The 25284-nt window shown below is 41.3% G+C and overlaps 1 protein-coding gene across 7 annotated transcripts in view; it reads right to left on the minus strand.

Moving 5' to 3' along the window:
• Positions 1-12518, minus strand: part of ASPH (aspartate beta-hydroxylase) — a 197024-nt gene extending 184506 nt beyond the window's left edge. The window contains exon 1 of one of the 7 annotated variants that reach the window (XM_081816043.1): positions 12139-12498. In XM_081816043.1, coding sequence (XP_081672169.1) covers positions 12139-12289 — 151 coding nt within the window. In that variant the 5' untranslated portion in view covers positions 12290-12498. Of the gene's footprint in view, positions 1-12138 lie in introns of all 7 variants that reach the window. The other 6 variants (XM_081816041.1, XM_081816047.1, XM_081816042.1 and 3 more) reach the window with 6 other exon arrangements.
• Between the last annotated feature and the right edge of the window lie 12766 nt (positions 12519-25284).

Genomic DNA, 25284 nt, shown 5'->3' on the forward strand with positions numbered 1-25284 from the left:
GAATCCTGGGGAAGACTACCATTCAGGGAGCAGATAAAGAAAAGGTACAAGAGCCCAGTAGAGCTGGGGTTAATGTAGTCTCTGTTGACTCTGACCAGAAAGACTTGAAGGGAAGGAAAGAAGAAAAGGAGCCCATATTACTCATTTATGCTATCTGGCTGGGTAGAGGAGGCAGAGTAGAAGGAGGTTTTGTGTTTTGTTTTGTTTTTCATTAAATGAGAAAAACTAAAGAAAGGGGACTAGGCTATGGGAAGGGGTAGAGAAGGAGAGTTCTCCGGGGTAGGTAAGTGATGTCTCAGGTCTGTGAGAACATGGTATGGACACACCAATAAGGGTTCCCTTGGGAGGCCCAGGCTCCTGTCTTAGTCTTCGTTTTTCCCTTAGGTAGGTGGGGGCCCAGAGGTCTCTAACAGCTGCGTCTGCCAAGATTCTAAATTCTTTCTATCTGTGGTACTGGCTCCTCTCTGCTCACCCTCCACCCTACCGGGCCTCCTCCTCAGTCTAAAGAAAGAAAAGGGGCTGTACTGAACTACACATTAAAGATGTACTTCATGAGCTCAGTTCTTGCTTTCTCTCACACGCAAATTAGGGCAGTATCTTATCAAGATTCTCAACTGTACTGGCTTTTGCAACCATCCCAGGTCCCAGACCCCTGTTTCCCCACTCCAGGTGGGGGGGGGTCCCTAAATCAGCCTCCTGTCAGTTTATTTACATAGAAAGAGCGGGGGGGGGGAGGGAGAGAGGGAGAGAGAAAATCCTCAAGCAAATACCCCACTGAAGGCAGAGCCGGACTTGGGGCTCAACCCCAGGACCCTGAGATCAGGACCTGAGCTAAAAATCAAGAGTTGGCCGCTTAACTGACTGAGCCACCCAGATGCCCCCAAGATGAGAAACTCTTGAAGGATGTCCCTGATTTCTCCACACAATGGGAGGAAGTCATCTGTCAAAATGCAATGGGAAGTAGTAAGGCACTGAGCTCAAGGAATTGAAGATTTAAATAGCTAGTACTGAAAACATGGGTAAACATCAACGAAGAACACACAGTGGACTGCAAGACATTGTTGAGGGGCCAGCTAAGGAGGAAGGTCTCAAATACATGTAGTTTATTCCAAATCAGTACTTACCTGAGCTACTGAACAGTTCTTCATCTTACTCAATCTTACTCACCCTTACTCTATCCTTATTCAGTCATCTTAAATGTCTCATTAATCACAAGAGAATTTTGAAAAGGTAGTTGGGGACTTATTAGCAAAAATACTGTACCACTTCAAAAAGAAAAAAAAAACACAAGTTGCTTTATGAGCTTTGCACCTTCACATACATGAATTTCACCTGAAAGTTGTCCTACCTTTATAGTTTTACAGAACAAAATGGAAACAGAAATACAGGGCACATCAATGTTCAGCACGTAAATCTACTAGTACCTTCATGAGACACAGAGCCCTTCAGTAACCGTTATCTGAGATCTGTGTCTGGTACCCTAGACCTCCAGGTGTACTTACTGGTTACAACTAAAGAGACTGAGTAGTTAAAACCCATAAGATCATCAAATAAACCTGAAAGTTCCAGAAAACAAGCATTATGTTCTACTCATGAACACAGTTCAGTTTTGAAAAAAGTAATGTATCCAGTGCTAGTCATTACCGTTTAAGCAGGAAAATGGGCTCCATACCAAGTCAACCTGACCAAATTACCAGGATCCAATGGTTTGCCTTCTCACAAGTATTAGAATATCCAGTCTATTTTATAAAGACTTTCACTTTAATAAACTCAAAAAATTCTGTCTCAAAAATAACTATAATTTTTTTTTTTTATTTGAGAGAGAGAGAGAGAGAAGGAGAATGAACGGGGGAAAGGGGCAGAGGTAGAGGGAGAAGTAGACTCCCCACTGAGCAGGGAGCCCAATGTGGGGCTCGATCCCAGGACCCCTGAGATCATGACCTGAGCCAAAAGCAGATGCTTAACTGACTGAGCCACCCAGGTGCCCAAAAATAACTAGAATTTAAAGATATTTAAAATTTAGGGGGGCCTGGGTGGCTCAGTTGGTTAAATGTCTGACTCTTGATTTTGGCCCAGGTCATGATCTCAGGGTCGTGAGATGGAGCCCTGTGTTGGGCTCCAGGCTCGGCCTGGAAGCTGTTTAAAATTTTCTCCCTCCCTCTGCACCATACTCCCACTTGTGTGCGTGCTCTCTCTCTCTCAAAAAAAAATTCCAAAACTTCTAAAAGAATGTATAAAAGGATAGCTTTGTAACTTGAAAATAGGAAAAAAAAAGAAAATAGGCAAAGTTTCTTAGACAAGATAAAGAAAGCAAAAACCATTAAAAAATGAAGTAAACATCAACATAAAAATATTTGCTCTTCAAAAGATACTATTAAGAAAAAGGTAAGCTATAGACTGGAAGAAATTATTTGCAATACATGTATCTGAAAAGAACTTCTATCTGGGATATATTAAAGCTACAACTCAGTAACAAAAAGACCCAAAAAAAAAAAAAAGGCAATAAAAAATAGTCAAAAGAGGTAAACAGAAACTTTGCAAAAGAAGATAATGTATATGACCAATAAGCACAAGAAAAACTACATGACATCACTAGTCATCAGGGAAATGTAATTTTAACCTACAATGAGAAGCCACTGACACCCACCAGAATGGCTAAAATTAAGAAGACTGACAACACCAAATGCTGGTACAGATGTAGAACAACTAGAATTCCCACATACTGTTGGTGGGAGTGTAAAATATATTGTACAACCACTCTGGGAAATAATTTGGCAGTTCTTTCATAAAACTAAACAAACACCTACCTTATAACCCAGTAATTTCTCTCCTAGGTATTTACTCAGAGAAATGAAGACATACATCCAATAAAAAAAAGAAATCTCCAATATTACAATATTCACAGAATATTCTTCGTAATATTCCAAACTAGGAATAGCCCAAGTGTCCATCAGTAAATGACCAGAAAAACATACTGTGCTCTGGTCACACAACGGACCACTTGGCAACAAACACAACAAGATACTCATACATGCAACATGGATGAACCTCAAAAATATGCTGACTCAAAGAAGACTTAAAAAGTACTTACAAAATAAAGTTCCAAAACAGACAATACCAATCTATGGTGAAAAAATTTAGTACAATGATTGCCTCTGAAGGCAGAGGTGGTGGCAAGGAAGAGATTGGAGTTTTCTGAGGTGACAGACATACTCTCTATCTTAACAGGTTGCTTGGGTTACACAGATGTAAACATTTATAAAGACCACTTGAGAATACTACACTAAGATTTGTGCAATTCACTGTATGCAAACATTACCTCAGGGGATGAAAACCATAAACAAATGTTGAGCTCTAGTTAATGTCAGACATACGTAAATGTTTAGGAGTCAGGTACACTGATGTCTACGACTTACTCTGAAATGCATAAAAAACAGATTGATTGATATGATATAAAGCAAATATATTAAATATTAACCACTGTAAAATCTAGGTGGTAGGGTCACTATACAATTCTTTTAACTTGGGTGCATATTCTAAATTTTTCATAATAAAATATTAGTTTAAAAATAAAAATACATGAAGTACCCAGGCTAAATGTAATAAAAGATGTGTATAACTTTTGGGTAAAATTACAAAAATTAATGATAAGACTTAAATAAATAGGAAATTATACTATGTTCACATATAGGAAGACCTGGCTTTATAACTGTGTATTTGTCCCAAATTATGCTATAAATTCAATACAATTCCAGTCAAAATCCTGAAACACTTCTCATGAAACTTACTTGATAAGCTCATGCTAAACGGTACAGTCACGCAGAAGGAAAGGTTCAAAAACAGCAAGGACAATGGTAAAGAGACAAGGCAGAGGACTTGCCTGATCAGATATGCTATAGAGTGACTCAGTGAGGTACTGCTCCTACATGCTTGGAATAAAACAGAGCCACACAGATTTATATACAATACATGATAACACAGATTAGCGTAGAAAGAAGACACTTTGACTGATGGTACAGGAAATTTTCATCATCCATTTTTTAAAAATATCGAATTAGACCTCTACCTCACAATATATACAATAAAACCTACACTTGGTAGTTTAGAGATCTACATGTGAAAAGACAAAATTTAAGATATTTTAGAAGAAATAAGAGAATGTTTTATGATCTCTGTTTTGTAAAGGATGTCTTAAAGCACAAAGGTACAAACCATAAAGTAAAAATTATAAGATTAAGACGTTAAAATCTTAAAATTCTGTTCAACTAAATATGGTATAGAAAATGACAAGGCAAATAATCGTATTGGGAGAAGCCCTTTACCTTACAAATAATCAAAAGGTTCAGGATGTAGAAAGAAATTCTACAAATCAAAACGAAACATAAAAAAACAAACAACAACTACCACACACCAGAAAAACAGACACGCTCAATGAACAGGCAATTCACAGAAAAAGAAACACAAATGGCTATTCTCAGGAGTAATAGGCAAGTAAATGCAAGTTGAAACCACAAGGTAACGGTATCACACCCACTAAACTTGAGAATATCAAGCCTTACCAAGTGTTGGTAATGTGGTTACAGCAAAAAGGAGCTGTATCCTGTGTGAGTGGGAGCGTAAACCTAATACGACCACGTAGATGGCAGGAGCAAGTTAAGTTTAATAGATGCATTCTTTTTTTTTTAATCAGAGAGAGAGAGAATGAGAGACAGAGAGCACGAGAGGGAAGAGGGTCAGAGGGAGAAGCAGACTCCCCGCTCAGCAGGGAGCCCGATGAGGGACTCGATCCCAGGACCTCACGATCACGCCCTGAGCCGAAGGCAGACGCTTAACCGGCTGAGCCACCCAGGCGTCCCAATAGATGTATTTTTATGACCACCAATTCCAAACTGGAAAAACCCTTCAGAATGCACACAAGGGGATGGGCAGCCACAAGTGCTCAGAGCAGCAGTGTCTGAAAGAAGAAAACTCAACAAGCCAAGTGGTCTTCGCCAGCAGCACAGCTAACCAAAAAAGTGGTACATTCATACAGGGAGGGGCTATGTGAAAACAAAGAGCCAGAGCTGGTAGAATTCCAAACAAATGGTGGCAAGCTGGTCTGCCAAGTATAAGCCTGGTCACAAAGCTTTTCATGTGTGCTACACAAAGATACATAGATATACTTCCTAAGCAGTTTTCATCCATACGGCTTTTGACAATAGTTATGTTTACACAAATGGACACCTAGTTATATAATGTGCAACATGACATTATATAATATATATTACTTGGGTGTCTATACATTATACATTATAAAGAAATGCAGAAGAATAATTATCACAAAATGTGTAAGAGTGGCTGGGAAGGGATAGCACAGGAGAGGAGAAACCAAGAATTTGGCAACATTTTATTTCTTCACCTGGTCAGTGGATAGGTCTTAAAGATGCAATATTTCAAAGAGATAGAGTTTTAAAGAACAGTACATAGAAATCTGTGTGTTGCAGAAGTTAGAGAGATGGCTCACCAACAAAAAAGCATGAATTGATTTCTAAATCTCAGACAGGGACAATCGTTCAAATCAACCTGATTCAAAGGATGGAAAAGTTAAACGCTAGATAGTCTTTCGACACACATTTACAACACAGATTTTTATTTTCATGTAAGAAAAAAAAAAGTTAACTGCTCCTAAATAAAATGTACATGTGTACGTTAAGACCAAAGGGCTTTCCAGTATATCTTTTCAGGAAATGTGAAATTTAAAACAGCGTGAAAAATGGGGAGGAGGGGAGGGAATTGTGTCTATTAGCGATAAGATAAACATGAAACAGAAGTTAGAGACAGAGTACAACATCAAAACAGCACTGAGTCTACGCCCTACTGGTTATGGAATCAAATTATTTTATCAAACAATATTCTTTCACTTTAAAACGAAGACTGATGCTTGCTGGCTTCCATACAGAATGAGTCACTGGGTTAAATGTGCAGGCACGTATGTGGGAGAGAAGTGCTGGCATTTCTCCAAGCCCTGCAAGAGGGCTTTCCACTCGGCTATGACGGGACACCCCTCCACCACCAGCCTGGCCCCATTTAATTCACTAACCCTATCTGCTTTAGAGCACAGAGAACAACTATGGCAGATGATGACACTTACACTACAGCCAGAATGACTAGACAAGCCACCTGGATCTCACAATGGGCCAAAAAACAGCCCAAACCCTTCAAAAGTCCTTATGTAACTATTGTTTTTTAAAGATTTACTCATGAAGTAAGTTCAGATTTTCCTTTGAGTCTAATAGGTTATCTATAGCAAATTTGTCCTCAAGGGTCATCAATCTGATCAGAACCAAACTGCATTCAGTGATTTGCCATTAAAAGATAACCACATTGGCCAAAGGTAACTAAGACACATCCCTGAAAAACAAGTATCAAATGCAGACCAAATGCCTGAAGCTCGCCCATTTCAGGAGAATAACATTTTTTAAAAATAAATAATGAATGACAAGAAAACACCATCTTGGCTCCCCACACCACCAGAAGAAAGAGAAAAGGTTAAAGCACAGGACTCCAGAATTATACCCCTATAGTTGGCATATAGAAAAGAAAGAAACGAACATCTAGTCTTCTAGCAGAAATCACCAGAACTGCGGAACGGAACCACACATGCATCCACCCAGACAGACGTACCCCTGTGCGTGCAGTGCTGGGTGGCTCCTGGGGCAGCAGATACCGAAACAGATGAGCTAACCCAAGCACCTCCACATCTCCCAACAGGCGGCTGATGCTTTCCCCAGAGACTGGCTAAATTGTAGATGGGTTCTCTGTACCTCCAGGTCTTACTAAAGGGGAGTTAATTTTTTAAAAAATTTTTGTAGGGGCGCCTGGGTGGTTCAGTCGGTTAAGCGTCTGCCTTGGGCTCAGGTCATGATCCCAGAGTCCTGGGATCGAGCCCCGCATTGGGCTCCCTGCTCAGCGGGGAGCCTGCTTCTCCCTCTGCCTGCTGCTCCCCCTGCTTGTGCTCACTCACCCTCTCTGTCAAATAAATAAAATCTTCTAAAAAAAAGTGTTTTTGTATTTTGGTACAGAATGAATTGAACTACTTAGGAGATGCAAGTATCCAAGACACAAAGTTGCCTATTTTCATGATATTAAAAACAGCATCAAGAGACTAAAAGGTATCTGAGCTCTAGTAAAATAAAATAATGTAACAGATCTACAAATGGTGCACCTTCACCTTCCGAGGTGGACAAAAACGCAAGTGGTCCTCAAAGCCGCCACAGAACGACAACTGCTGCGGCAGCCGTTTCCCTTACAGCACATATACTAACACAATGTAACGGAGAAGGATTTGTTTCAAAATCATAAAAAAAATGTCGAGCATGCAATGACCTGCTTAGCTCTGCACCCTTATGTTCTCCGAAGTTTTGTACTCACCCTTACCATTAGAGAAACTTTAATGAATATATCTGAGGTAAACCTTACAAAGGCATAGAAAATTGGTTTGAGGACTATCACAACCCTGAAATGAGAGAAGACTTCCTCCATTTGGAGAGATCGGGATAAGAGATTCGGAGAGACTTGCTACACAGTTTTTAAATGGATATGAATCCAGGTCAACAGACTCCTGAAGTACATTCCTTTCTTGGGGGGTGGGGAAGAGGACAGGGACTGGGGAGCTCAGGGGTTAAATTTCTGTACTGACTAAAAATAAGGTAGATAGTTCACATGCGCCTTTAGCAAAGTTACTTTGTTGCTAATTAGCTGAAAAGGAAAACTTTTCCTTTTCTAGTAATCTCTCTGCCACACATGATTTTAAAGACTAAAATACAGACCTTTCCTTTTACTTCCTATAGGTTAATATGTTTGGTCTTTTTAAAATGTGTTCAAGAATTCCCTCAGAACATTTTTTAGTACTTGGTTTCAAATGATCTGGCCAGGCTGGACAAAATGCTGTTCATCTGAACACAAAACAGCACACACAGTTCTTGTAGCTTTCATCCCGTCTTTTCTTCCTAGAATGACTAACAGAGGATTCCGCAACTGGCCCTAAATGACAGCCTATGGATAAAGAAAGGGAATTTCACCAAGGCTTCTGCATTCAAGGGAGCCAGAATAAAATCAGCAGTGCATTGTTATCTGTTCGTTACAAGTAGTCCAAGCAATACTGAAAACAGAAAGAAAAAACAAATTTCTAAATGATTAGTATCCATCAGATGAATCTGTGAATGCATAAGTTCTACAGATACTATATGAATGTGTTTAATTCTAGGGGCACCTGGGTGGCTCAGGGGGTTGGGTGTCTGCCTTCAGCTCAGGTCATGATGGGGGGAGGGGGGGAAGGGGGCAGGGAGGAAGGGGGGCAGGGCTTGGGATCCAGCTGCATTGGGCTCCCTGCTCTGCCGGAAGCCGGCTTCTTCCTCTCCCTCTGCCATCCCGCCCTCCACCCCCAACCACCACTGCTTGTGCTCTCCAGCTCTATCAAATAAATAAATAAAATCTTAAAAAAAATGAATGCATTTAATTCTAAGTTAAGATAAGCTAAATAAATAAGGCTGCTAGGGACAAACTCTTACTAGTAAATTTCAAAATCTACTGTTAGAGAACTTGAGAGCGATGCCTACAAGTTTTTTTTTTTTTTTTTAGATTTTATTTATTTATTCATGAGAGACAGAGAGAGAGAAGCAGAGGGAGAAACAGGCTCCCAAGGAGCAGGGAGCCCGATGCGGGACTCGATCCCAGGACCCTGGGATCATGACCTGAGCCGAAGGCAGACGCTCAACCATCTGAGCCACCCAGGCGCCCGATGCCTACAAGTTTTTAAGCAGTTGTCCATCAATAGTTCTGAGTATGTGCAGAACTGATTAAATAAAAAAACTAAGTGGTATTATATAATCAAAACTTCAAACTGAAAAAGGAAAAAGTATTCTACAGTGACACCTACTGGTAAAGGGTAACGTAGTAGCCTGACACTATTTGACAGATGTTTACATCCCTGTAGCACGTTAGAAGCTACAGGGAAAGACTTAATGATACTCAAAAGGGAAAAGCTAAACAAAAACATTACATATACCAGAGTCTGTAAACTACAAACTAAGCCCAAGAGGCCACCATGATCTTTCCTAACCAAAATTTTTCCAATCAATAAATCTGAACTAAGTTTCCCCTGGCCCCAACTGGCCATGCAAATGAAATTTTTATATGCAAGTTAAAGGCAAGATGTCCAATTTACTCATGTTTCTTTTATATTTTAAAGAGTAAAACTGAAGAGGTAAAACTGAGTTCTGTATGAAACTAGACATTTTATTGGTTTTCAGTTTAAGCTGAAGACTTAAATGAAAAGCAGGCACTCGCTTTAAAATAGCCAGTATATAAATCCCCTAAGTTCTAAACATCATTTTTCAACAAAATGATCACCAAAATAAAGAGAAAGCCAGATAATCACCTGTTCCCTAAAATGAATGTTTCAAAGGACTGAGTCCTTCCCTCCCCATACTCTTATACAAAAATTCAATAAATATTGTTTAATGTGACCAATGACATCATCAACTTCAGACTATCAATGCAAAACATCTCAAAACACTTACTATTTGAGCCCATGTACTTCTTCTCAAACTGAGATTTTCAAATGTACTATTTCAAACATAATTTTAGTCAAATTTAATCGGTGATATAAAAAAAGCATACTTTTTAAATTAAATAACTTGGTGTAGTATGCCATAGACAGAACCAGAAAGGAAGAGATAATCTACAGAAGGAAAGAGATAATCTACTTCAACTCTAAAATTCCCAGAAAATCTTACAAATTAGAGGACCTAAAATTCAAGTATTATGGTATCATGAATGAATGATAGAAAACTTGAGTTCTAGTCTTGGATCTTCCATTAACTGGTTGGGTTTCCAAGACCTACACAACCTTCAATGAACTATACAACTTTTCTGGGCAATAATTTCCTCATCCATAAAATTAGAGGAGGGAACTGGATGGGCCCTAGGGTAATACCACTGCTAAAATTTCTTCAGCTTCTATGATTTCCCTAGCAGATGAGAATGGTTTGGGAATCAATGTCTATACCTCAAAGACTCAATAAACATAGCCGCAAAAAGGAGGTTGGCTTTATCTTCCAGGTATAACCTGCTATAAGCAAACAATATAAATAGAATCACACTTTCACAATGTGGTGTACCTGTTTAAGACTGAAAGAATCCCTGTTTCCATCCAGTGCATTCTACCTGGCACACAGTCAGAACTCAATATTTACTATAAAAAATGGCTGCGGAAAAAAACTACTCATTATGTAACATGCAAGACTCCAATACCAACTCTTTAAAAATGTTTTGTGCTTTGCTTTTGTTAGTTATTTTTTTTACATACCATGTCTTTTAATGACAATCATGCAATCAAAGTGAATAATGCTTAAAAGGCTACAGATCCTTAAATATGGACAGGGGAAGCTCTAAAACATCTAAATATGAAAGTCAGAATACATTCAGGTCATAACATTTCCTAAATTTATTACCTGCCTGTTAAAACTGGTTCAGTTATTAAAGAACCAGTAGTGGTGGGAACACAATATACATTTCCCCTTTCCCCGTACTAATTTGAACCCAATAATAGTCCTTATACAGTGACTTCCCAGATGCAATCAGGCCTATTCTACCCATGAGTATAAAGAATAAAATGGAACAAAGATGTGCTTCACTTGTAAATAGCTACAGAAAACTTCTGACAACAGTTAACATTAACAAAACAATTAACAGTCTTGTTCATCAGCTTTCCCTGCTTGGCGTTTAGGACCCTCCCATTTAGAAATTTTTAAAAGGGTAGCCAAAGCTGCCGGAGACAGTTCATGTACTCTTCTGCCTGTTTAAGCAACTGACTGGCATTTAGGGACAGGTGACAAAGGTACACAAACTTTTACTTATGTCAAAGGTGAATTAATATGCTTTCTTTGAACTTCAAATTGTGTGTATCTTTTTTCATTTACAATACAAATATTAGCTCTTAAAATGTAAATTTGTGCAATGAGTTTAATTACACTACGTTCGCCCTTTAAATGTATTCATTCACTCAATAATCAAATATTTATTGAGCACCTATTAAGTCCAGGACTATTCTAGGAGTTGGCAATAGGAATGAACAAGGAGGGGGGTAAGACAGGAAGACAATACACAGGAAAATAAGATACTTTCATATGGTGATAAGTGCTTATTAAAAACAGTTATTTGAAGTATGACTATAGTTACCTAATTTATTTCCTTTATATATATATAAATGATTACATGTAGACCTCAGTAAACAAAAAATCTAAATCATTTCAAAATGATCATTTCAAAAAGGAAAAATTATAGCTCACATTCACCACGTGTACTGCAGTTTCAGTATCCTAAATGAGTCAAAAAGAGGTATAAAACAAACTGAGAACCACTGAAATATGAGATGAAACAGATTTAAAACATCTGCACTGTTCTCTTTGCTGGGTAAGCACATGGAGGAAAAAGGTGAATATCCAACATGTTTTTTTTAAAAAGAGAAGACAGTGAAAAAATAGAGAGGTTCACCCACTATTCTATGATATTCTATGATACTTTCAAGGCGACTACAACGCATGTTAAGAAAGCTACCAGAAGCAAAAATATTTAAAATAATTTCCAAGAACATTCAAATCATTCCCGCCCCCCCCCCGCACACACCCCCAACACACACACACACACACACACACAGAATATTATCCTTTGAGTTGCTCTTAAAAGCTACTGGTTTGGCAGGAACTTACTTTCTCCGACTTTGGCTCATTTCCAAACTCCCCAAAATATGCAAGGCAAAGGTAAACTGGTTCTCTTACTCCCTCCCATCTTTCTTTCCACGCAAAGCCAAGAAAGGATAGATCAATAGCCCCCCGCCCGGCTGCGTCCTGCAGGTGAGGGCTCAGCCGGGAAGGGGCTCCCCGGCGCGACCACCCCAAGGCCGCGGACCCAGCTCCGCCCGGCCCCTGGGTCCGCCCGCCTGACCCACCGAGCGCGGCCTCCGCCCCGCGCCAAAAAGAGGAGCGACGCGGATGAAGGAGATGCACGGCGGGATCCGGGGAGATGGAACCGCAGCGCCAGTCGCCCGGGCCGGTCCCGGACCCCGGCCCCACACCCCCGCCTCGGCACGCCGCTGACCTCTCCGGGCCCCGGGGCTGCTGCCGCCGCCGCTGGTGCCCGAGCCCGGGCTGCCGCTGCCAGAGCCGCTGCTGCCGCCGCCGCCGCCGCCGCCGCTGCTGCTGCTGCTGCTGTTGCCGCCGCCGCCCTTGGCATTCTTGCGCGGGGCCATTGCGCGCACTCCTGGAACAGGCGAGGGGTGGGGGGCTCCCTCGGTGAGCCGGGACACCGAAGGCGCGGGGGCCGCTGACGGCGGCGGGCGCTGCGGCGGGTGCGGGCCGCTGCTCCTGCAGCAGCGCCTGTGTCTCGGCACCGCCCGCCGCGCCTCCCAGGACTTTCGCCCGCGTGCTGGCTGCGCGCGCCCAAGCCTCGCGTGCGCCGAACCTGTGACTGCCTCCCCTGGCGGGCGCGCGCGGCTCACAGGCCGCCCCCTCCCCGCCGGTCACGCCCCTTCCCGCCCGAGCCCCGCCTCCTCCCCGCTCGCGGAAGGCTGAGTGACGGAGGGTAGAGCCAATCACAACGGCTTCTGTGAAGGGGCGGAACCCTGCCTGCTTCCCCACCCCCTGAAGACTTGGGGCTGCTCTGGGCGCGTCGCAGCCGCCTGTGAGCGCGAGCCGCCTTCGACTTTCCAGTGTGTCTCGGTCCTTTGGAACGTGGCAAACGTGGAAGCCAAGAGGGCTCTCGCGAGCGTTGGCGGACCCGGTACGCTCTGGACGGATGGGGCGGGGCGCGGAGGCGGGGCCGGCGGGCACGTGTGCAGCGTTCGCACCAAGCGCGGCCTCTCGGCCTTTCTCTGGGAATTTTGTTCATGTCCCACTTCACCGTACACATAGACTCCAAAGAATGCAGTCCCGCTTCTTGCGAAAGAGCTGTGTTTCTCGTCTGTATTCATATTAAAGCATTTCTGAAATGGTGATGTTAGGAGTAGTTCAATGCTTAAGCCATACGTTAATTGATCAGTTGGGTTTTAAAGCAGGACTTCATTTCGTTTGTGCCATCAGTATTTTCAGAGAATCTTAGTTAAAAAGCGCGAGTGTAAATGTTAAACAAAAAGTTCATTTTCTTGCCCTGGATGGCACCCTCTATTTGAAATCTCTATTGAAATCTGCCGGGCTAATGCCTACAGTCATCTTTTCTAGCTGTCCCCAACCGTGGGTCCCCTCCTGTGCTGTCGAGCTGTCAGGGCCTGAACTGAAGGCCTCACGTGGTCTTAAAAATATCTGGGCCCATGGATGATCCAGACAGGAACTTGCGGTCAGGGACGTCACCATTATCTTTGTGTCGCCAATTGCCAGCACACGTCCTGGTGCGTAACCGATAAGCAAGAAACGTTTGGTGATTTGATACATTCTGGCAACTTCTTAAAACCTTCCCCCAGTTTTTGACCATGTTTTGGAGACCCTGCTCCTGGAAGTGTCTCAAGAGAGCTGTGACCCAGAGAAAGCGTTGCGGTGTGGCATCTGGTTTCCTTCCTCTTCTCCAACCCCACTATCCCCTATTGGCAGGTCCCCGGGGTCCACCTGACTCTTCTGCTGTGAATGGCTGGGTGCTGTTTGGGCACTGCCTAGTGATACAGAGAGGCCCATCGAGGGTCGTGTTGCATAGAGGAAAGAAGCCCTCTCTTCTTTTTGTGAAACAATGTCAGGTAGTTGTCAAGATATAACAGGGGCAGGGGAGCTTCACAGTTTTTACTGAAGCAGCTCTTTGTTTTTATCTTATCACATCTCTTTCTGCCTCTACACATCCTTTCTCCCATCCAAGCCACCTTACATTATTTCAATGGGGAGGTAGGGAGCTGGGCTAAGTGACAAATCTAAGTGAGAGTACTCAGTATAAAATAATAATGAGAGCCGAAGTGAGAAAAACAATGCTCTAGATATTTGAACTCTTAAATTCTCACAAAATCCTGAGTTTGTGTCCATTTTTTTAGGGATGAGGTCACTGAGGCCCAGAGAGGTTAAACAAAGTAACTGAGGTCATAGTAAGTAAGTAGTAAGTGATAGAGCAGGGATATGAACTCAGTCCATCTGGCTCCATAGTTTATGGTCCAAATTTTCCGTTCAGGACAAGGCATGGTTTTGAGCAGAGATTGTCTCACCTGGCTCCCTCTTCTCTTAGCAGAGGTGTCCCTGAAGTCTCCTTGATCCTATCTTCAAAGATAGATCTAAAAGCTGATGGTGGATGCTTATCAAAATCTACCTCTTTGAGGAAGTCAAATCTTTGATAACTGACTCCAAAATGTCATGAACTGATGATGCTTTGCTCACACATTCCCAGAAACCAAATCTGGTACTATTGACAAGGTCCATTGCTCTGTACTGAGGCAGTACCAGGCCAAAATAGAGGCTCTGTAAATACAGATCACAGGAAGTTAGAGGTTACCTGACTTCCTCCTTGTATCACAAGGTAAAAGCTACAATGACATTTATAGACTCAACAGTATAAAGTAAAATTTATAACAATATTTAAAACATCAGATATTGTCAGCCATATATACAGTTTAGTTTCAGGGACTAAATTCTCCAAAGTTAAGCATCAGTATTAAACATTTTATATTTGTTGATACTTCCTACTTTATGGGCATTAAAAACCACAAAGTTTGCCTTGGATCCATGAATTTCTTCACATAGATTCTTTTCTCAGGATTGGGCTGGGGGAGGTTAGGGAGTCAAAGTATCTTCGAAAATGAATAAAAGGTCAAATTTCCTGTTAGCCTATCCTCATTTCTGTTATTTCTGAATAAGCTATGAATGAACCCTGGGTGAAGCAATGTTAAAAGGACCATAAAGACAAGACTTAACTAGGACAATGTATTAAAATACTAATTTAATAGAGCTTTTGAACTAGGCCAAATGTGCCTTTCAGATATTTCCATAAACTTTCCATTGGCTTCACTGGGATTTGCAAGTGAGAACGTGAGGACAAGATTTGTCCTAGATTTTTTTTTCTTTTGTTGACCTTTCACAACCTCTAGTCAAATGCTTTCCAAATTAGGTATTTGTGGACTTAACTTATACCTATTAGAACACTGTTTTAAAGTTGAGTTTTAACCTGCTTCCTAGAAAGTGCCTCTCATTTATATGCAGTCCTCCTAATGTGAAATTTTATTATTGCAGACTAAAAATGAGTATTTCCTCATCTTTATTTACCATAGTAAATTCTGCCATAGTGGAAAAAAATGAATTTCAACTGGTCATGATTCAATTGTATGTTTTCATTTTATATTACTGGAATTTGTTGCAACCATAGCTCTGCTGGTCAGTACAAGAGTACTTTTAAGGCATTCTCAAAGTGTCCTCTCATACTCACAATGTCCTCAAAGCAATTATACTCATTGGTTATATCGCAACAAGTAAATGAACTGTCATTTTCACCAAACAGCTTGACTTTATATTACTATAGAAAAAATAAGCCTGGCTAGTATCTACATTATAAATATATGGAGTGAATTTATAGGAGCAGAAATAAGTTTAAACCTAGTCAAAAATATATTTGAATTAGATATCTTGTGTTGTGGGGCACCTCGGTGGGTCAGTTGCTTAAGCATCCGACTCTTGATTTCGGCTCAAGTCGTGATCTTGGGGTCATGGGGTTGAGCCCTGTGTCCAGCTCTGCACTCAGCAGGAAATCTGCCAGAGATTCTCTCTCTCTCACTCTCTCTCTCTCTGCCCCTTCCCCCTCAAATAAATTCTTTAAAAAAAAAAGATACCTTGGGGCGCCTGGGTGGCTTAGTCAGTTAAACGTCTGCCTTCAGCTCAGGTTGTGATCCCAGGATCCTGGGATAGAGCCCCGCATCAGGCTCCCTGCTCAGCAAGGAGCCTGCTTCTCCCTCTCCTGCTCCCCCTGTTTTTACTCTCTCTCTCTCTCTCTGTTAAATAAATAAAATCTTTAAAAATAATAATTAAATAAATAAAATGTAAAAAAAGAAATCTTGTGTTGCAATATGGAAAAATAATCTGAAAACATATTACCTAAGCAATCTATCATTTCTTTTTTCATTTTGCTTCTTGATATTTTCTATCAGGACTGGTACTTCTTAGTTCCAAATTCCCTTCCTAATAAACAGCATTTATGTAATGGTTATTGCTAGGTCTTAAGTGTCCTAGTACAGGGAACTCATAAAATTAATTGATTCTTCTTAAGTCTCAAACTTAATGCCAGAAAGAACCTTAAAGCTGGAGAGAAAGTCAAAATAATTAGAGAGTAACAACTGCTTATAGGCATGGCAATTCTGCAGTATATAAAAGGAAATATTAATGCGATTTAGAAGTCCTTAGAAAGTATCAGAGAAATCAAGAAGAGAAAAAAAAATGTGGAGGAATCTCAAGGATTCAGTTGTTTGCAAGATAATAATTTTATTTAAACTTTATTTGCCTCAAGGATCTAATGTGTGTGTGTATATATAACTAAAGTAATCATTTGTCCTTCATGAAAACTACCATTCTCTTCATGTGTAAACAGTTCCCCTAAGTCAGAAGAAAAGTATCCTGAAACCACTTTCTAGGATCCTCCAATTTTATCAAATCTAAATATGCAAAGCAGATATATTTGCCTTACAACAAATAACGTTATTACAATATGCGAAACTGAATCAATTAGCCAAACCAAATCCTTGGTAGTTGGTGAGAAATCATGCATACCCTACATCAAATTAGTATTGACTTGGGCCTTTTTACACTGTCATCATTCTGACTCAAAACTATTCTGCAATTTCATAAGCACATGACAGGCATCGCTGAGCTCGTACCAGAAAAAAAAAAAAAGAAAAAAAAATCCCTAAGAGACTCTGTCATAGAACTTGCTAGCATAGAAAATAAAGAGGGTCTCCTTGTATCATTGCAACAAGATTTTATGAACCTAAAGACCACTGCTAATATATTTGAAATTCTATAGTATGCTTTTAAGGAGTACAATATCCATTACACTTAAAATTTGTTCAGCCTTATATTGTAGCTATAAACTAATAGTCTTGAATATTTTGTAATTCTTCATGGAACTGCTACAATGCTGACTTCATCACTCAATGAACTCATTTCTCTGGGGCAGATCCCTTTGAGTTAGAGACAGATACCAGTATCCTCGATGTTTACTAAAGCTGTTCCTCCCAGCTCCTGCAGCATATCAATCTAGTAAAACTTCATGGAAATCCCTTCCAAGCATCTGTCTCACAAATTCTGATGCTCTTTTCCGTGCTTCTTTATGGTATCCACATTGCACATAGTTTTTCCAGCTCCAACACAAAAGAAGAATTGAGGAATGCAGCTACCAAATGGTATCCTTAGAGAACCACTTGTGTAAAGACTCAAGTGCAGCAGTTTTGACCATTTAGACATAGTACAAGAGGGTTTTTTTTTTAAGATTTTATTTTTTTTGACAGAGAGAGACACAGCAAGAGAGGGAACACAAGCAGGGGGAGTGGGAGAGGGAGAGGGAGAAGCAGGCTTCCTGCTGAGCAGGGAGCCCGATGTGGGACTCGATCACAGGACCCTGGGATCATGACCAGAGCCAAAGACTGATGCTTAACAACTGAGCCACCCAGGTGCCCCCACAAGAGGTTATTTTTAAAGAAAAATTCTCTTTCCCAAATTTGAGAGAATTGAAATCAAATGCGAACAGCTTGATATAGTGCTTAGGCTTGTATAAAAATAAACTAAGTCACAAACAATATTTAGGAACTGTGTGCAGAGTACAGAGCAGGGTGAGGACGGCTGACCCCTTGTCTGTGGATCCATCCTTCTGAATCAGGTAGTGTCTAGCACAGAGTAGGTATTACGTAAGTGTATTCACCTCAGACTCTTTGCACTTGCTGTTCCTCTGCCTGGGGAATGCTTTCGCTGGACAATCCAAAGGACCACAGGACTCTTGTTACCCTAATGGCTTAGCCCCAAGCCCCACCATACCTCTCAAGCTGAAATGTTCTTGGTGAGGACTCTATTGACCCTATGCATAGGTATGAAATAGCCATTTAAGTACTGGGAATCGCTTGTATTTATAAGGCCAGGGCTATATTTGGTAGTAATGCAAAAAAAATATATAAAATCAATGTCTTTTTTGACAGAAGTGAAAATATTTTCAAGTAGTACAGAACCTAAAATTTTAGTTATTTTCTTCAAAATAGGTAAGGGCAGTCCATTCAGCAATTATCCCATCATGCAGTTATGGGCAGCCATAAATAACTCAAGTGAGAAATTAAAAAGCAAGCACAGGAAGACATAGAACCATTGTATGAATCTATGCAGTAATCACTTAGGAAATGTGATAGTCTGAGGTAGAGAACTATGTTTAATCAGTACCGATTTAAAACATGAAATCTGACCAATCATAAACAGACAAAATAACAACTCTCTGCAATTAGAATGAGAGCCTCAAAATAATGATGCGACTTCCAAATCAGACCAGCATGAGACAGAGAAGAGAATCTATGAATAAAACTAGGTTGGAAAAAAAGGTTTATCCCATTAACTAGATTTGCCTGGGTCTTTTTTCTTTTCCTTTTCTTTCTTTCTTTTTTTTCCTTTTCTTTTCTTTCTTTCTTTTTTTTTTTTTCAATTTCCGAGTTAGAAGACGTTGACTCTAACCCCAGAACTGTGCTCAATATTATTTATAGTTGGTTGGGCACGTGGGCTTATATGTTAAGAATTTGGTAAATTTCACGTCGGTTATTGTGTACTATCAGCTCAGATTTTCATCTCATTCTGAAAAAAATAGTCAAGTCTAAAGTTAAAAGGATCACTTCAAGTATTAAACATATGTACCTGTTGGACTCAAATTCAAGTTCTCAGAAGGAGCAGATCTTATAAGCAGCAACACGCAACGAATTATGCTTGTTCAAAACTAATTCCTGCTTGTGCGTGCAGTGTGACCCATAACTCAGGAAGCTAGAGAGGAGGGCTGACCGTGACCAAGCACTGCAGTGTGCCCCTCACTCCTTTATCGTCCGTTGCCTCAAAGCATCGGTGTCGTAGGAAGATGTGAGGGATACCTCTGTCCCTTCCTCTTCTGCTATTCTCTGATAACTTTTCCCCTCCCAAACTGCCCACGATAGTAGCCCTATTTCATTCTGCTACACACACTGGGCACAAAGGAAAAGGGGAGCGCGCAGAGTGTGATGATCTGGGGTCCATTCCCCGTGGCCTTTTCTCACTGGCCTGCCAACAATGCAGACCTAAATACTTTCAGCCTGGGCTATTCTGTGGACTCAGAGCTAAAATGCTTTCCATGGCTGAGGCTTAGAAGGTGGGTGAGAAGGCCCGGTTTGCGGGGGAGAATCTTCTTCACCCATCCACAGAAAGCCCCCTTCTTCCCATCCCCACTCTTAGGACTCCTGGTGGAAATGCAAGCTGTGAGGGAAGAAGAATGGCAGATTCAGCATGACTCACAAAACCCTGGCCTGCTTCTGGCTCTGACCCAACACAGTAACAACTCTGCAAATAAATGAGGCACCAGGCCAGAGAGACTGGCCAAAACACTGTGTGCTATTGGGAGGGCAGGTGGGGAGAACTTACCAAGAGTCAATTGTGTGCAAGACTGCAGGGGAAGCCTGATGGGCACAAACCATCTCTCGGCAGCCCACTGCTTTCCCCAAGACAGCTCATCGTGGAAGCCCTCCCCCCCGAGATGGGGCACCCCCTTCTCGGTTCCTCTAGCAGGAGTGGACCGGGTTGCTTGCAGTTCCTACCATCAGCAGGCTATAATCATGTTAAGATAAGGAAAGAAATCCGTCTTACTCTTCGTGTTTCTCCTCTCAGCTCTCACCACTGGGCCCTACACAGAGTTGGCTGGCCTTTGGTCATGGGTGCCTGAGGGAACAACCCTTTGCGATACCTTCTCTGAAAGAGTCTCTGTTACCAGTCCCCAAGAGTCTCTGTTATCAGTCCCCAAGGCCATAATTCTGTGGCTGCTCTGAACACTCTCCAACTGTTTTCTGCATGGCCAAAGGTTGGAGTGATAACCAAGATGGAGAAATAGCATTTCCTCCGCCTTCCGCGGCACCAGACCCACGATGGTGACTGTGGATGGCTTCCCCTCACTGCATTGGACCCTCCCCCGCCATCTGCTTACTTCCTGATCTCTGACTCATCTCCCTCAGAGAGCCCCAATATGGTTAGGACTGGAAAGTTTTCCAGCGGTCCATGCATTAGTCTGTGCATCTTTGGGGCACTGCCACTATCCAACCCTTTCTACCAGAGAGACAGGGAGCAGAGTGCAGAAGCACGGAGAGCCAGCTCGCTGCCACATCCCCATCTCTCCCTTGGTTAGGAAGCTTGGTGTCTAAGGCCTCTCTCTCTCTTCCACCTTCCTCTCGCCACACTCCCCTTGGGGCATCCAGCACATTCAGGGGAACTTTGTTGGCTGCCTGGTACCAGAGATTGCGGTCATTGTGTCCTCCTCATTTTGAAGTTGTTGCTTCCTTTCCTCAGATCCACACTCTATTTTCAGGTATATGTCAGGCCAGAAAATATTTGGACCTTTGCTAATAGGGTAACACATGCATTTTCTTTTCCAGTTTCCCCCTTTGCAGGTTTTGAGATTTTTGGCAGTGTTTCTCACATAGACATAACAATATTGTCTAAGCTTTAGTTTTTAGTCTCATGATCTTTTTCTTGAGAGCCAGCTATGATGGGGGAACAATATATAGCATCTAAAGATCAGAATGGAGGAAGGTGAGGACAGAAGAAGTGTAAAATGCTCTTTTTTAAAGGCCTGTTTCTTATTCTTACATATGTCAGGCATCAATTAATGTTTATCCTTGGATTATAGTCTTGCTGATAAGATAACCCTCTATTTTTCAAGGTACTACTGAAATAACTTGGGCAAATGCCCACGTACCAAAAACTAAGGGAAATCTTATTTCACGTAATTCAACTAACATTTTCTGCTTTCCCACTTATAACTTCAATACTGTTGCCTTTTAAAAAATTTGGTCTTGATATTTACATGGTTATAAGCTTTTTCAGCAGCTTTTCTGCTATCTTTCATAGATGTCAAGGTTCTGGACTGACAAACCCCAGCTTGGCTTCGATTCATTTGCTACAGCAGTTCACAGATCTCAGGGAAACATTTTACTGTACTTACTAGATAGTAATGCAAGAACAGCTACATGGAAGAGATGCATAGGTCAAGTTACGTGGGAAGGGGTGCAGAGCTTCCATGCTCTCTGACTACCCCAATCTACCCACATCTCTATGTGTTCACCATGGAAGCTCTAGACCTCATTCTTTTGGGGTTTTTAGAGGTTTCATTACATAGGTATGACTGACCAAAGCATTGGCTATTGGTGATTGATTCAACCTCCATTCCCGCTCCTCTCCCCAGAGGTCAGGGGTGGAACTGACCTCTAATCATATGATCGACTCCACTGGCAACCAGTCCCTGTGTTTAGGTACTTTCCAAAAGTCACCTCGCTAACATACCAAGAGAGACACCTTTATCACTCTCATCCTTAGGAAATTCCAAGGATTTTGTGAGCTGTGAGCCTGGAACTTTGGATGAAGACCAAATACATATGAGAAATATATTCTTGTCACCTGACTGACCAAATACATATTTTTTCTTATAAATCACAATATCACAATATGAGTTAAGGCTGTTCCGGGTTACAAATGAGATTTGCTCCCAGTCTCTTAATTCTTAAATAATCTCTTCTACCCTAGCCATTTCCAAGGACACTGAATATATGTGTTAATCTGTAATCATAGAACATTACCAGTTCTATTCAAATTTTAATGCGCACCCACCAAATTTTCACTGTGCGAAATGACTCATTTTCTGTATACTTTACTGCTGAGGCTGTATAATTAAGACAACACTAAATCATCCCAATTAAATGTTGGAAACTTAGCATAAACTAGGCAGGTGTGTGCAAGACCCTTCCACATTCTAACTTCAGAAACACAGGGATATACCTATACCCTGATTGGGGTCAAAAATTTAGGGCTCTTCAGTGCACTTGGGTGACAGGGGGAAACAGCATTTAACTAGTAGTGCCATGAATCAAATTCTGCCTTTAAGTAGTTGTGCTGTGGAACCCCAAGAAATTCACTTGGCCTCTCCAGGATCTGCTATCTCATACATAAATGGTGGGCTGTCATTATGGATCCCATCGGCCTTCATAATCTAATGAAAGCTATGGAATATCATGAGAAATACTCTCATAGCCAAAAAGTTTGCTAGTCAATTTTAGGGATTCATGCATCTAAGATTAAGAATGTCTGCTCCAGAAGATAAAGTTCCTTCTTCCTCTTGCATTCTATGATGTTAAGGCTTAGCTGAACTAAGCCTTAACATCATATATGAATATATCTGAGGTAAACACAAAGGCATCGAAAACTGGGCATGATCAAATCAATGGGCATGATTCCTTACATTTTCTTAGTCTATTCACAGGGTTGTTGGCTGAGAATGAGGGATGGCAAATGGGTTATATAGCTGTCTTGTATCCATGGCAACTTTGAATACTATCAACCAGTCTGCGAAAAGAGTGCTTAAGATATCTACATAAGATGAAAATGTGGTTGACAATGGAATGATCCTATTACTGGTTCAGTGAATTTAATTAGCTTGACTGCCCTTTGCACTATATGAAATTTTTCTGGAGCCTACATTGAAAGAATTGATAAGAAAGTCCTTTGAAAACTAGAAAGACCTCTACAAATGTAAACACTATTTCCTTCTTAATTTTTATGACATAGAGTTATACTATAAAGAGCAAAAAAATTAAATGGCAATATGCTTACATCCCCAATTTTGACCAAATTCATTAGCTAATCTGCTGGATCTATGGTAGAGCAATCTGCTATAGCTAAAAGCTTGTCAACCTAAATAAAGAGGTAAACTGAGGCAAGCTCAAATGACCAGAAATTGAGTTTATTTGGGAATAGCAGAGGAACAGCAATTCCATGAATGCGTGATGTTGGAAGCTACAGGTGAGTCTGTTGAGGGTCTAGGGCGGGCTATATTTAGAGGTAAGGAGTGCAAAGAGGGGGACGTCCAGCCAGAGTCCAAGCAGTGAGTTCAATGACTTGAGGATGGGAAAAGATTCTTGGCAGTTGTTCACTGGTCAGGAGATAAGTCTTGGTCTTCAGTACATCAGACATTAATGAGAAATCCGTCTCTCAGTTCATAAGTTCCATTCTTCTAAGAGGTGCATGCATGAGATTCTCCATTTCATATCCTCAGGTTTCATTTCAGATTGAAATCCTTTTACAAGTTATCAGGCGTTTTTGAAGAAATATAAAATCGGTAACCATATGACTTGTCTACCTTTCCCCTGCCTTACTCTCAACTTTCCTTCCTTAAACATTTCTGAACCGCTTGGCATGTCAGATGCTGCCCCATGAGCTACAGTACAAGGCAGGTGTCATTTGATTCCACAGTGCCTGAGTTAGCCTCTGTATTTGCTGTCAGAAGGTCTCACCTGGGCAGTTTCATTTAGTTCAACCTATAAGTACACTGTGTAGCCCATTCTACAAACATTGACCAAGTGCCTACTTCCTGCCAACTACTGTATCAAATGCATGTGGACTTTGTCTTCTTCAAGCAGTTCAGGTTGTTTTGGAGGGAGACTAGCATGAAAACTAACAATCATGACAAGATACAGCTATAGCGAGCTACCTTCTCCTGGCTGCAAAGTGGTGGGCAGGGAGCAGGGAGGGCCGGAGAAGTCAGCTACACTGTGTCCACCAGTACCACACAGAAGTCAGTGGACTCCAGGGCTGTGAGTTTTCAAGCCCATGTTGTTCAACCTCTTCATTTTACAAATGAGAAAACTGAATCTCAAAGAGGGAGAGCGGCTTGTAAAAGGTTGAACAATCAGTTAATGCAGAACTAGAATTCAAGTTACCTTCCAGCATGCTTTCTCAGCAAGGGCAATGTTGCCCCCATTGGGGTGAAAACTGGTTCGTGGAGGCCAAAATGTTTTAGATATTGTAAGGGTTCAGGGAATTCAAAGAAATGGTAGCCACTGCTGTTGGCCAACTGAGTTCCTCACAGTAGGATCTCTTGAAGGACAATCTGTGTGGTACATCTTCATGACCACCACAGGCATTTAATTCTGGGCCATTTTCAATCACGTCACGAGTTAGGTGTCATTATCCCTACTTAAAGACAGAGAAACATGCTCAGAAAGGTTAAGCAACTTTCCAGAAGTCACACAGTTGCTCAGTGGCAGAGATGGGACTTGCAACAAGGTCTTTCTGTTTATTTCAAACATGTCCTTTCTAGGATATCTAAAACCTTATTGAGGTTCTTAATAAATTCTTAAAAGTAGGCAGGGGAAGTTCTGCATTACCATAGGGCAGAAGGGGAAGGGTCTCCGACTGCACAACTTCAATAGCATATAGGATATAAAACAAATTAGCAGAAATTGAATGTGATGAATTCAGACAGTAGATCACTGACATTCTTGGATTTAAAATTCATGGTTTTAATCGTTTGTGAGACTCCCTGGTTCATAACTTGAAAGAATTTCAAATTTTACTGATTCATACAGCTGAATAGTTCAGGGATGGGCATGTTGATGTTCCTGAATGATCTACTTAGGCAGTGAGAGATGCTCATAGCTCATTTAGCAATCCTGCCTTGACTTCGCTTTCTTATGCTGAGTCATTGTCCCTTTTTGGAAACACTCTTAAGGTGAAACCAATTCTATTTCTTTTTGAAAAGTGTCCAAAAAGGAAACTAACCGCTAATGTTGATGATGGAAGTGAAATGCCTGAAATAATTTTTAGCTAAAAATGAAAATGTTTGGATAAACTAGAGTGAGCTGTCAAATTTATCTGTGGAAGAGCCACACCCTAGATGGGAGCATTAGGTGGTCCCACAGAATAACAAGAAAAAGACATTTGTGACCCCATTTCAAGAGAGTGCTTTGGCCTCAGCCATAATTGTTCTCAAGCAAGCGAGAGATTTTTAAGGGACTGAAAAAGAAAGTGGCCACTTTACTGTATTTTATGGGAACTATTAAAGCTTATGGTGGTATTTATGAGTTTGGGGGACTCCTGAAGGTCATACACCTGTCTTAAAAAATGTTGAGTTCAATCATCTACAATAGTGGAGTTACCTGAATTCTCTCCAGAGACCTGCTCTTCCCTCAATGTTCCCCATTTCATGGCGCTACCATTTACCTAATTGCTCAGCTTCAAAAACTCATCATCTCCCTTGACCCTT

The sequence above is a fragment of the Leptonychotes weddellii genome, chromosome 4, assembly GCF_054177405.1.
Source record: "Leptonychotes weddellii isolate Sample4059 chromosome 4, ASM5417740v2, whole genome shotgun sequence".
Taxonomy (NCBI): Eukaryota; Metazoa; Chordata; class Mammalia; order Carnivora; family Phocidae; genus Leptonychotes; species Leptonychotes weddellii.